This window comes from Scardinius erythrophthalmus (genome assembly GCF_964197995.2).
Source record: "Scardinius erythrophthalmus genome assembly, chromosome: 10".
NCBI classification, from domain to species: domain Eukaryota; kingdom Metazoa; phylum Chordata; class Actinopteri; order Cypriniformes; family Leuciscidae; genus Scardinius; species Scardinius erythrophthalmus.
In genome coordinates, this window is record NC_138230.1 from 42280933 (window position 1) to 42295480 (window position 14548).

At 36.6% G+C, this 14548-nt stretch overlaps 1 protein-coding gene across 12 annotated transcripts in view; it reads left to right on the forward strand.

The window, feature by feature from the left end:
- The window catches only part of yrk (Yes-related kinase), a 32482-nt gene that overhangs the window by 14141 nt on the left and 3793 nt on the right, over positions 1 to 14548 (forward strand). For 3 of the 12 annotated variants that reach the window (XM_081375873.1, XM_081375874.1, XM_081375877.1), the window contains 10 exons: positions 132 to 389; positions 477 to 579; positions 787 to 885; positions 971 to 1074; positions 2549 to 2698; positions 5599 to 5763; positions 9048 to 9227; positions 9798 to 9874; positions 12276 to 12429; positions 12661 to 12792. In XM_081375873.1, the coding sequence (XP_081231999.1) occupies positions 182 to 389; positions 477 to 579; positions 787 to 885; positions 971 to 1074; positions 2549 to 2698; positions 5599 to 5763; positions 9048 to 9227; positions 9798 to 9874; positions 12276 to 12429; positions 12661 to 12792 (1372 nt within the window). In that variant the 5' untranslated portion in view covers positions 132 to 181. Of the gene's footprint in view, positions 1 to 131; positions 390 to 476; positions 580 to 786; positions 886 to 970; positions 1075 to 2548; positions 2699 to 5598; positions 5764 to 8233; positions 8390 to 9047; positions 9228 to 9797; positions 9875 to 12275; positions 12430 to 12660; positions 12793 to 14548 lie in introns of all 12 variants that reach the window. The other 9 variants (XM_081375869.1, XM_081375875.1, XM_081375876.1 and 6 more) reach the window with 4 other exon arrangements.

Consider the following 14548-nt stretch of genomic DNA (forward strand, 5'->3'; position numbering starts at 1 on the left):
CATTTCGATCTTTTTCTCCAAATCGTGCAGCCCTAACTTAATTCACACCGAATGTCACTGCATTAGATATCAAATAGCTTACTGGATACTACTGTCAAATTAATCCCTCTTTATCTTGTTTCTATGGGAAGAAGCTCTGTTTCCAGGGTGATGAGCTGTGTGCTTTGAAAAATCCAATATTATGGGCTGTGCTTGCTGTAAGCAGAGGAAGGCCAGTAAATCTGTGTCGAATCCCAACTCGTGCGACACAGGCAATGGGATCCAGTCATTAGAGCCCTCCCGATACATCCCGGATCCGACTTTTAACCCATCAACGGGGTTGATCCCGAACTTTAATGATTTTTCAAACGCAGTGCCGGCTCCCTTGTCCCGCCCAGCCGCCATCACAGGTGTGTAAAGTGTCCGTTTCAGTGTTTGATAATGATGATAGCGTTACTTCCCTTACTGAATACTAATATGTGTGTGTGTTTGTTCAGGAGGAGGTGTAACACTCTTCATAGCCCTCTATGACTATGATGCCCGTACTGAGGATGACTTGAGTTTCCAGAAAGGAGAAAAGTTCCATATTATCAACAACACGTAAGTTCAAACCAGAACAGATTCACACAATCTTTTTTGACCACAAATACTAACCATATCTTCCTTTTTTCACCTTGCTTCTCTCTCTCTGTGGTTCCTCCTGTCCCTCTTTCTGTCTCATTTCCTTTTTTCCTGCACTTTCTGATCTCTCTCTCTCTTTCTCTCTCTCTCTCTCTCTCTCTCTCTCTCTCCGTCCTCTGCCCGCAGCGAGGGCGACTGGTGGGAAGCTCGTTCCCTGGACACAGGGAAGTCTGGGTACATTCCCAGTAATTATGTGGCCCCTGTGGACTCCATACAAGCTGAGGAGTGAGTTACACGTAAACATGCACTTTCATGAAGATACAATCACATTATATGCATTTTAAAATACATGTTTTTGTGGTCAAAACAGGTGGTATTTTGGGAAGATGGGCCGGAAAGATGCCGAACGACAGCTATTGGCACAAACTAACCCTAGAGGGACATTCCTAATACGTGAGAGCGAGACAACGAAAGGTAAATGCTTACATTTAGCATTTACATTTCGCTTTCAGTAAGGACTACTAATCCTTTAAAATTAAGACTGTCAATCAGAAACATACTTGTAGTGTTATGATATTATGTAGATTTGTGATTAATCTAATTTTTTGTAGTTAACATTCATGTCCTTTTTTGAAGGAAGAAAAATATATTTGTATAAGTAGGGAAATATATGTGCACTAATGTTCAAATGTTTGGGGTCAGTAAGATTATTAATACTTTTGTACAGCAAGCAGGGCTTGACATTAACTTTTTTTCCCACCAGCCACTGTGGCTAGTGGTTTTTCAAAGTTTCTAGTCATTCAGCATTTTCACTGGCCACAACTTCGACATCTCGATACCATGTGGGAAATTCTGCCATATAGATATATTTTATTTTATCTCATAAAATCTGCTGTCATTTTAAGACCTGATGCACGTAACACGTGTTTTCTTCCTCAACTTTACGTTCACTTAAAACATAACTTGACTGTGTTTACGTGAACACTCACCAAGACCGGCATTTTGACATTATATTGTGTGTGTTTGACTGTTTAAGCGCAACTAAATAGATCTCAATTTAGTACTGAGAGACGGCTTTATACGCGCACTTTGGGCGTGAGCACAAAATCTGCCGGAATTAGTAAAATTATGTGCGATACGTGCAAATCCCACATTGAAATTCAAGCCCTGTAACACCAATGATCATCCAGAGCAAATGAAACAAGTGAGTGAGGAGAGGCGGGTTGGTGTGTCTAGAAGAGAGAGAGAGAACAGCAGGTATCGTGTATCTATTCTGCGGAAAATTAGTATTGGAAGCGTTTCAGATATTTTGGTATCAATATGTATTAAAATATATCGATATTTTTGACAACACTATATTGCACTTAGTTTATTATTTTAACATTTATTTCAAAACCTTTTCAAAACCTTACTGACCCCAAACTTTAAATGGTCACATTTTTCTTTTTTATTGCAAATCAGTCTTCTTTAACCAGAGGACTAGTAAGTACCAGAACCAGAAGTAAATGCAATTATCAAATATCAAACACCATCTTGTGTTAACAATCATTTAAAACGTGTTTAATCACATGCATTAACATTGATAGCATACATTTAATGCATAAAAAAAAACATCTAGCATACGTCACTTCTTTTAAAGTGCCATTCAAAAAGTACAAAGAAAGGAACATGCGATGAACGGCGAAAAAAAATGTGTTATAGTTGATGGTGTTCAATACAGTGGATGTTCTGTAATGCACGTTATTTAAAAAATTGCCCGGATGACACGAAAATACATAAATGCCCATGCAGTTATTCAGCGCAACTGAAAAGATTATTCTTTTTAGTAATCTCATTATTAAAAATTGGTTTGATATCCACTGAATTCATCTCACCAACCAGTTTAAAAACAGAAGGATGTTCAAACCTTTGAAAATGAGTTTAAACGCATCTTTTCACCTCTTTTTAGGAGCGTACTCTTTGTCCATCAGAGACTGGGATGATGCAAAGGGCGAACATGTCAAGCACTATAAGATCAGGAAGCTGGACAATGGCGGTTATTACATCACAACGAGGACACAGTTTGATACCGTCCAGCAGCTGGTGGAGCATTACACAGGTAAGTGCGATACTAAGACACTTCACACACATATAACATACTTTTTAGGGCTGGGTATTGAGACAAATTTCACAATTCGATTCGATTTTGATTCACAAGCTTGCAATTCGATTTGAATTCGATTACGATTCGATTCAATATTGATTATTTTGGATATCAGGTAGGCTAAAATACATTGCAAATTTTCTCAAGGAAAACAAATCTCTTAACTATTATTGTAAACTATGGGAGTCAGTTGTAGCCTATAGGCTTCATTAGCCTACTATAATTTTGAAGGTAAAAATTAACTGAATTGTAAACAAACACTTGAAATACACTATTGTTTATTTTTATAATAATAAAGTTATATGAAATTATATAAAAATTTAAATGGTGGCTGTCATAAAAAAACTTTCCAGATTTATTCAAACATGCATTAAATATTGAAGAACAGTAAAAATTATAATGAATATGTAATATTGTGCATATATTTAACAAAATGCTCCTCTCTAGAGTTATTTTTTCTAGCTGACTAACGAGTTTATGGTCACTGGATATGTTTTTTTTTCTGAGGTAAATGTGACGTTACATGACATTGTTTACTAACGTCTTTCCACGGTTGAAACACTGATTGAGCGATTCCATGAGACATGATACGGACTTCGATAAGTTGTACTCTATCTTTTAACACACTTTCAGATGCTCATTCATGTTTATTTCGCGCGGTAACTGGTGTTATTAAAGGAGAAGTTCACTTTTAAAATGAAAATTCTGTCATCATATACTCACCCTTATGTTGTTTCAAACCTGTATGAATTTCTTTCTTCTGCTGAACAGAAAAGAAGATATTTAGAAGATTATCAGTAACCAGACAGTTTCTGGGTCCCATTGACTTCCATAGTAGGAAAAAAATATAATATGGAAGTCAATGGGACCCAAAAACTGTCTGGTTACTGATAATCTTCTAAATATCTTCTTTTCTGTTCAGCAGAAGAAAGAAATTCATACAGGTTTGAAACAACATGAGGGTGAGTATATGATGACAGAATTTTCATTTTAAAAGTGAACTTCTCCTTTAAGGCGGAAGAGATGAGCTGCGCCAGAGCGATCTCACGCCACAGCGCCAAAACGGTATTTATGTTTTTAAAATTTGAAATGTAATTTGAAATCCAAGACTTTGTTTCATATCAATAAGAACAAAGCACAAAGATTATTGCGATTTATTGGATGGGATGCGCGCAACAATGTTCCATTCATTCATCAACTGAAAACAGGATGACTAATCGATTTAAGAATCGATATTGTTTCGTAAAATGAGAATCGATTAAAATCGAGAAATCGATTTTTTTTTTACCCAGCCCTAATACTTTTATTTGACAAATGTTATTATACATATACATATTTTATTATACAACGTATTGTATTAAAGAGGTTCTATTATGCTCATTTACAGTTTCATGATTGTGTTCATGCGGTCAACTAGCATACATCATTAAATGTTATAAAAGCGTCTTTTTTAAACCTGCCTTCCGAAAATTAAATTATTAGAGAAAATTAAAGAATTTCCTCCGAAGGAAGGATCGTTTACTGGCTCTACTGTATATGTGGCGTGTTTATATTTACTGCGATTAAAATGATCAATAGGTCAGTTTATCTTTGCCCATCTTTATTTTCTCTTTGTGCCCAAATGACTTCTCTGCTTCGACCGAGTGCATCTTTTGTATCGGTGTCTGTTAGTGATCCTCCTACTCAACCTGTCAGTCTTGTGCTATCAGCCTTCCTGTTTCACTGTAATTGTTGAATCTTCAGTCTCTCTCACACACCCACATGCGTGTATGCTCTCATGAATATACAGCGGTGCTTCTCAGACAGACCACTTCAACAGTTAGACTGAAATTAGACAACCTACTACCCCAAATATGGGGCAAACCACCAATTACCACTGAACAGTTACTTTCAGTTCTGAGCGCTGAATACATTTGTACTCTACATATTGAAATAGTCCCTCTTTTATTAATCTAAATTTTACCAGACTGCTTCTTTCATTTAAATGAACTGCCGTTCTACTGTTCACGAGCTAATGAGTTGGAACGTACACTCCAAATTTTGGGGTCTGTAAGATATTTTTTTTTAAATAAATTATTTATTTTATTTAACAAGAATGCATTAAATTGATCAAAACTGACTGTAAAGGCTTTTACATTTTTACAAATTTTTTTTGACATTTCTTTGAACTTTTGAATTGATCATGTGACACTGAAGACTGAAGAAATGATGCTGAAAATCCAGCTTTGCATCACAGGAATAAATTACAAGTTACATTATATTCACATAGAAACCAGCTATTTTAAGTTGTAATAATATTTCACAATATCACTGATTTTACTGTATTTTTGAGAGAGAGACTTACCGACCCCAAACGTTTGAAAAGTACTGTGTAACCGTCAGATGTTTATTGAAGTGAGACAGTAGAAACACTATCATAAATTAAAAAGTCAATTGCTTCATTTTTATGAGGTTATTAATCTATCAATTAATTAATTGCAGTGGGTTTTATTTGTAATTTATAATTAGTTTATTTATAAAGATGTTTCTAATGTAATAATAATAGTAATTATATAAATATATTATTATGTTTTATTAAAAGTAAATATATCATTATATTAGAGAGTAGTTTAAGATAATGCTTATAATCTAACACATCTTTAGCATAATGCTCTCTCCACTGTGTCAGTGAGCTCTGGCGCCCTCTGCTGAGTGAACATGTATCACAGGTTTTTCATGCATATATGTGCTTGTGATTCCTCCTTTTAATCTGATTTGTGTATTTGTAAATGTTTGTTTTACATAGCTTGCTATTGCCTGTTGTCTCCTCTCGTTTCTATCCATGTCTTTCTTTTTCTCCGTCCTCTGTCCTTCAGAGCGCGCAGCAGGGCTGTGCTGCCGTTTGATTGGCAGCTGTAGGCGGGGCATGCCTAAACTGGCTGACCTGTCAGTGAAGACTAAGGATGTTTGGGAGATTCCCAGGGAGTCACTTCAGCTCATTAAGAAACTGGGCAATGGCCAGTTTGGTGAAGTGTGGATGGGTAGGAACCACAAAAAGCATGGGAACATGTTGCAGGAGGAAGGGAACAAACCTTGCACGCCTTGCTCACCCTGCCTGTGGTACAGTGCCTTGCAAAAATATTACATTTCTTAAAGGTACAATATGTAACTTTTGGCCCTCTAGCAGTTAAAAAAACAAAACTGCATGCATTTTGTGGAAGAATATTGTTTTGGTTTTGCTTCGGCTGTGCGGATGAATATGATTATCCTACTGTTCATAAAACATTCACTACTAGACTTAAGATATATAATCAGTTTAGATGGAAAGGATCTGAAGACATTACTGTAGCTTTACCCGTTATTAGACATGATACTTTTTTTTTGAAAATAAATTCCAGCACAGCGCTACAACAACCATGATGAAATCAGCCTTCACAATAGATGATGCTTTACACTGAACTCTATGGAAGCTTGTTTCCGCCACAAAGTGAAAAATAAAAAAGGTAATTGCGACTTTTTAATCTCACAATTCTGACTTTTTATCTCAGAATTACGTGATATAAAGTCGCAATTGCGTGTTATAAAGTCAGAATTATGAGTTATAAACTCGCAGTTGTGAGAAATATACTTGAAATTCTGACTTTTTTTCCTCAGAATTGCATGTTTATATCTCGCAATTCTGACTTTATAATACGCAATTGCGACTTTATTTCACGCAATTCTGACTTTATATCTCGCAATTCTGACTTTATATCTCGCAATTCTGACTTTATTTCACGCAATTGCGACTTTATTTCACGCAATTCTGACTTTATATCTCGCAATTCTGACTTTATTTCACGCAATTGCGACTTTTTCACGCAATTCTGACTTTATATCTCGCAATTCTGACTTCATTTCACGCAATTCTGGCTTTATATCTCGCAATTCTGACTTTATTTCACGCAATTCTGACTTTATATCTGGCAATTCTGACTTTATATCTCGCAATTCTGACTTTATAACACGCAATTCTCACTTTATAACACGCAATTGCGACTCTATTTCACACAAATCTGACTTTATAACAAGCCATTGCGACTTTATTTCACACAATTCTGACTTTATATCTCGCAATTCTGACTTTATTTCATGCAATAGCGACTTTATTTCACGCAATTCTGACTTTATATCTCGCAATTCTGACTTTATTTCACGCAATTGCGACTTTATTTCACGCAATTCTGACTTTATATCTCGCAATTCTGACTTTATATCTCGCAATTCTGACTTTATTTCACGCAATTGCGACTTTATTTCACGCAATTCTGACTTTATATCTCGCAATTCTGACTTTATTTCACGCAATTGCGACTTTTTCACGCAATTCTGACTTTATATCTCGCAATTCTGACTTCATTTCACGCAATTCTGGCTTTATATCTCGCAATTCTGACTTTATTTCACGCAATTCTGACTTTATATCTGGCAATTCTGACTTTATATCTCGCAATTCTGACTTTATAACACGCAATTCTCACTTTATAACACGCAATTGCGACTCTATTTCACACAAATCTGACTTTATAACAAGCCATTGCGACTTTATTTCACACAATTCTGACTTTATATCTCGCAATTCTGACTTTATTTCATGCAATAGCGACTTTATTTCACGCAATTCTGACTTTATACCTCGCAATTCTGACTTTATAACACGCAATTCTCACTTTATAACACGCAATTGCGACTTTATTTCATACAAATCTGACTTTATAACAAGCCATTGCGACTTTATTTCACGCAATTCTGACTTTATATCTCGCAGTTCTGAGAAATAAAGTCAGAACTGCGAGATGTAAACTCGCAATTGTGAGATAAAAAGTCGCAATTATCTTTTAAAATGTTTTATTCTGTGGCGGAAACAAGCTTCCATAGAACTCTGTTAGAGAGCTAAATATGGCATTTTATCTGTTCAATAAAATACTCGTTTTGAGTATAAAATTCACTTGTTGAGTAATAAAAAACACCATCTTCACATTGCTTTTATTTTATTTTATGTACGCAATGTCCAGCGAAAACCATCCCGATTGGTCTAAAATATAAACGTTTATAACAGGCGTAATAAAACATAACGTTTTGGAACGAGGACTGATGATGCATTGACTCATTATTTACATTTTGTTTTGAACATAAAAAGTTACATATTGTACCTTTAAAGAGATAGTTCAGCCAAAAATTTAAATTGTCGTCATTTACTCACAACCATCAAATCGAACCAACCCTGAATACTTTTCTTTCTTCTGCAAAACGTAAAAGAAGATTTTGAATAACAGTTTTAGGTACCATTTGACTTTTTTTTTTTTGCCAGGAACTTTGTAGATGAAAGCGTGGAAATGTCAGGGAAATAATGTAAGGCTGTGCTGTTTTTGTTCTCTCTCTCTCTGGTCCTTCTAACATTGCATGCCACCCTGTTTCCCTCCTTTTCCACCCCCCACCCCCCCACTCTCTCTCTTTCAACACTCTTAACAGGTAGTAATGATGGTTTATGTTGCTACTTGACTAAAGCCTGTCCAAATGCCACGCCCCAAACACTGGGTTTAGGGCGGGACGCCTGGGAGATCGCCCGGGATACGCTGCAGCTCAACAGAAAGTTGGGTCAGGGTTGTTTTGGCGACGTCTGGATGGGTGAGACGGATACGACGGTGTCGATGTCCATGTCAGCATTTGCTAAAGCTACAGCCGGCGTTCCCAAAGGATGCATCAGTCTTTGGCACTTTAGCACGTTTTTCCATGCTATTTCAGTCCAGACCATTGCATAGGCTAATCGCCAATGCAGTCGTAACGACAAGAGAACATGGAAAGGTGTCCTTCTGTGGGCCATTCACAATGCTGAATATCCAAAATGCATAAAGCACAAATGATTGACCCTGCTTTGCCAAGCATCAGTCTATGGTTCTGAACTGTCAGCTTATCCTCAAATGCATTATGTCAGCTAAACCCCAATAGCATTTTAGCCATGTGTCGATGTTCTTTGACATTAAAAATGCAACAGCACATTTGACAAACATTGCATATATATATATATATATATATATATATATATATATAATATATATAATTTTTTTTTATTTTATTTTTTTATATATATATATACAGTATATATTTATTTTTTTATTTAAAAAACAGTAGTCTGCAGTAATCCCAGCTTCCTGTTGCTTTGGTGTGTGGCCTTATTCCCAGATGCCTCTACATCTGTTTTTCCCTACCCCTTCTCTCATCCCCTTAAACATTGCCATGTCCAAAGGCTTTTTCCGACTGTGTCTGACACCATTTCTACGTGTAGGCATGTGGAATGGCACAACTAAAGTTGCGGTGAAAACCCTGAAGCCAGGCACCATGTCTCCGGAGGCCTTCCTGGACGAGGCCCAGATCATGAAGAGGCTCCGGCATGATAAACTGGTACAGCTGTATGCTGTGGTGTCTGAGGAGCCCATCTACATCATCACAGAGTTCATGAGTCAAGGTATATAGTTATGAGAATGTTGTCTGAGAGAGACAACAAGCTGACATGTTTATATGCACTACCATTCAAGAGTTTGGGGTCAGTAAGATTTGTTGATGTTTTTGAAAGAAGTCTCACCAAAGTTGCTTTTGTTTGATTAAAAAGATACAGCAAAAACTGTTATATTGTGAAATATTATTACAATTTAAAATGATTGGTTTCTATTGTAATATATTGTAAAATGCAATTTATTCCTGTGTTGCAAAAGCTGAATTTTCAGAATCATTACTCTAGTCGTCAGTGTCACATGATCTTTCAGAAATCATTCTAATATGCAGATTTGCTGCTCAAGAAATGTGAAAGTTCAGAACAACAGTATTTATTTAAAGTCAAATTCTTTTGTAACATTACAAATGTCTTTAATGTCACGATTTTAGGCATCCTTGCTGAAATTTAAAAAAGAATCTTACTGACCCCCAACTTTTGAATGATAATGTATGTTTTATATTATATAAATATAAAAAAAAAATATATATATATATAATAATATACACACACAAACATAAACATTTCTTTGATGCTTCTGTTTAGGAAGCTTGTTGGACTTTTTGAAAGATGGAGATGGCAGAAATTTAAAATTGCCTCAACTCGTGGACATGGCAGCCCAGGTAAAGCTTCTCATTAGTCAACAAATATCTATCAAACATTCATTATCCATTACTGGGACAGTCTTGCTGAAGAAACTTGGTGTTAAATGGTTAAAGCTGGAACCAAGAAGCTGGAAGAACTATGTAGTGCGATTCTCGAATGAATCACTTGTCAGTCAGTTTATTGAATCAAAAACGTGCAGCATTACCAGAATTGTTCTTTGCATTTCCCATTTCTATATATGGTAACATATGTAAGGGTTAATGCCCAACGAGGTGTCCATTGTCAGGCATTAATGGACAACGGCGAGGCGTGAACAGTCCGACGTGAACAGTCCGACGTGCAGCGGAGTCCATTAATACCTGACAGTGGACACCTCGAAGGGCATTAACCCGCTTATACCATGGTCACTTGCCAAATAACACATTTTTAAAACATTAGTTTATATTTTAATTAGTTTTACAATCGAAATCTAAAGTTTTTACAAACAATAACTTGGTTTCCCTGGTTACGCCTGACGGTTTATTTAGCAACCGGAGATATTTATAGTCCGCTGTTGCTATGGTTACTCACAGCTGATGTAGCCAGCGCATTTATTTATTAATTTCGAACGGTAAACAGTCAGTTTCACCAGAACTCCTTTACTAGGTGTCCTCTATCACTTTTTAATGGACACCCTGCAGCCAATCAGAATTGAGTATTCACCCAGACCATGGTATAACTAGCCATAATAGATCTTCAGATCCTGGATCAGTTAAGTATTAGCATGAAATGTACAGCACTGGTGATAAGACACCCAGATATCTCAGTCGTTCTGTACAAGGGTTAATCACCCGTGAAACTTTGGATAAGAAAAAATAAGATGCCTTGAAAAACATATGTGTCAAGATCTAAAAAGCATCTTTCTTTGTATTTTTGAGGGCATGTCTTTATTGAGAACGTGTCCATGCTTGGCAGGTTTGGTTTGATTAAAATGAACTGGTGCGATTGCTCTGTTAGTGTGGTTCATTTGATTAAGTGTGAATGCTGTCATCTGAACCCTGGTGACTCCAACAAGTGGACCGAGACGCTGAAAGATGGATCTCACTCCGCTTCCAAACAAACTCTGGTGCGGCTCGAATGTAAATGAACGCAACACAGACCAAAGACATGCAAATGAACCAAAAACAGTACATAATGTCACAAGATGTGACCCTTAAAAGGACAGAATGCTCAAGCATACCTGTTTTTTCTCATCATAGTCGCAATGTTGTCTATCACAGTTTGTCTCATCGCAGCAGATCTTCGTTCATGTGTGTGACGGAGGGATTAATGACGCTGTTTTGACTCCTTTACACATTATATAAGCTCTACAGGAGTCCTCAGCTGGTCAAAATACCATCATATGTAGCTGCGCACATACAACGAGTGCATTTAGCCCAGAACACAGCATTGTTGTGCTTGTTCGGTAAGTTCCATCGCAAAATATACATAACTGTAATAAGACCACCAATAAGGTTGTGAACATATCCCTATGCCTTTATAGGTTCGGTATCTTTAGCTTCTGTGTTAAAATGGCGAACTACAAGTGTGAACACACCCTGAGACATTTTATAAGCTCTTCACGAGTTCTCAGCTGGTAAAAATAGCATCATATGTACGCGTTCAGCCCAGCGCACAGCATTGTTTAGGATGTTTATAAGGCTCGGTCGCAAAATATATGTCATAAAGGCCTTTTTCTCTGTCTTTAGGTTCTGTGTTTAAAATGACAGTGTGAACGCTAAGCAAACCAGGACTAAATGTTTTTTTTTTAGGCGAGGTCTGTACAAAACGAACCGAACTACAAGTGTGAACACACCCTGAGACATTTTATAAGCTCTTCACGAGTTCTCAGCTGGTAAAAATAGCATCATATGTACGCGTTCAGCCCAGCGCACAGCATTGTTTAGGATGTTTATAAGGCTCGGTCGCAAAATATATGTCATAAAGGCCTTTTTCTCTGTCTTTAGGTTCTGTGTTTAAAATGACAGTGTGAACGCTAAGCAAACCAGGACTAAATGTTTTTTTTTTAGGCGAGGTCTGTACAAAACGAACCGAACTACAAGTGTGAACACACCCTGAGACATTTTATAAGCTCTTCACGAGTTCACATCTGGTAAAAATACCATATGTACGCGTTCAGCCCAGCGCACAGCATTGTTTAGGATGTTTATAAGGTTCGGTCGCAAAATATATGTCATAAAGGCCTTTTTTTCTGTCTTTAGGTTCTGTGTTTAAAATGACAGTGTGAACGCTAAGCAAACCAGGACTAAATGTATCATTTGCTTTTTTGGTCCGGACCAAAAGAAGCAAGAGAACTGAACTACAAGTGTGAACACACCCTAAAACTAATATCAATCTCACTTCTTAAGTATTATGATGAAAGTGCTTTCTTTCCTCAAGATCGCTGGGGGCATGGCGTATATTGAGCGGATGAACTACATCCACAGAGACCTGAGAGCCGCCAATATCCTGGTTGGAGAGGGCCTGGTCTGTAAGATTGCAGATTTTGGACTGGCTAGACTCATTGAGGACAACGAGTACACAGCTAGACAAGGTCACCGACAATCTATGATCTTGAGTTTCATCCTTTATTTGATACTATCAAATGTTATATCTTCTTTGCTCTTCACTCAATATCATTCCTGCTCATTTTGTTCTGCAGTACAATTTTCATCTTTCATTTCTCGATTTTGCTGCATCTCAGTCCTTTGGTTCAATGCTTCCCATTTAATCTAATCATTATTAAATGTGTGCTGAACTGATCGTCTCAATCCTCATATTATAGGAGCAAAGTTTCCGATAAAGTGGACCGCCCCAGAGGCTGCTCTGTACGGGAAGTTTACCATCAAATCAGATGTGTGGTCTTTTGGCATCCTATTGACCGAGCTCATTACCAAGGGCCGAGTGCCTTACCCAGGTGCGTTTATACACACTGGCTCCGATTATCTTTATTTGCTTTTTTTCTTTTGTACACTGGCAGAATGAGCTAAAATAATAGTAAATGTATAATTGAATTAGAATTTTAAATTCAAAACCGTGTTTTTTTACAACATTGTTACCCAGTGTATTTATATAGTAGTGTTTTCAAAAAAATATTTAGTCATAAAAAGCTTTTGTTAAAAAGATTGCAAAAAAGTCATATAAAGTCTTAGTTTGGCCTTCTTGGTCGATAGCCAACATTTTCTGACGGTTAAGCACATGCTTCCACTGAAAAATAGGAAAAAAAAATATTTTGTATCCTATTAAAGCTCCAATATGTAGGAATTTTGTAATAAAATTTCCAAAAATAACTTGCACAGTGTGATATATTTCCTCCAGTTGTGTACTTACAATATCTCAAAAATCTCCAAAGATTTTTTATTTCAGAGAAATTCCGATTTTAAATAACTGGCCGTCCCGGAAAAGAAATGTCGCGCCTCAGTGACGCAATATCCCTTTTTTCCGGTGTTGACCATGTGATAGGATATTCCACCACACCGGATTTTTTTTTTTTTTACAACAACTTTATTGAGGTTTTTTTTCTTATCACAATAAACAATAAAGACGTCTGACAAAGAATAAAAAAAGAATAAAATAAAAAATATGACCCACCACACCGGAATATCGCATGGTCAAATGCGGAAGTGGTGGTTATAGCGTTATAGCCATAGACTGTACGGTTATAGCTGTTATGGATCACGAACTCTTTGGCGAGTATTGAAGTGCCAACAAAACGAAAGCGTCCATATTCGGATACACTTAGACTGTGTGACAAACGGAGGAATAAAACCCAGATAAATATCGGCAGGCGTTTTCGGGATGGAGAGAGCTGCGCGTCTGGACTTGTCAGAGACTCTCTCGCGAGTGTATTGATAGACAGGTAAAACATGCAACTGTCAATAATAGCACTTATAAACAAAGTTATATTGCTCTTTGTACTTTGGTAAGGCTTTTTATCACGTATGGTGACCGAGATTATGGCAGTACAGTTAAATACAATCGGATATGATGTTAAAAAAATATATATTTAGTCATTACTTGCAAATGTTCGTTCAAATTTACTTTTAGATATTGGTTTGAACACGTTAAACAACACGGCATTAACCATAAAAACGTAAAAATGCACAACATTAACCAAACAAATCATTTGACAAATAGCTGTATGTTGTAACGGGATAATATAGCATAACATTTCACGTTCCTTGCAGTTCATTAATTATGATGAAATAAAATAATACGATCAGACATACAGGTAATACAAAAACGAATAAATTACCTCATCCGTGATCATGATTCATTAATTCCATGTAGATATATCGCTAGATGGTGAAAACAACGACATCTCCCATCGTCACCTCCTTCATAGCGTCATCAAGCTTCGCCTTTGTTATTGTTGAAACTGCGCCCTCTTGTGGTCAAATACCAAAGTCGCATACTGGAGCTTTAATGGAAAGAGCAATGTGGATCACCTGTTGTTGTCCAAAATGTACACTACTGTTAAAACTTGTTTGTTTTTGAAAGAAGTGTCTTATATTTTATATATTTGAAATATATTTAAAAATGTAATTTATTCCTGTGATGCAAAGCTGAATTTTCAGCATCATTACTGCAGTCTTCAGTGTCACATGATCCTTCAGAAATTATTCTAATATGCTGATGAATGTTGAAAATACTTGTGCTGCTTAGTGTTTTTG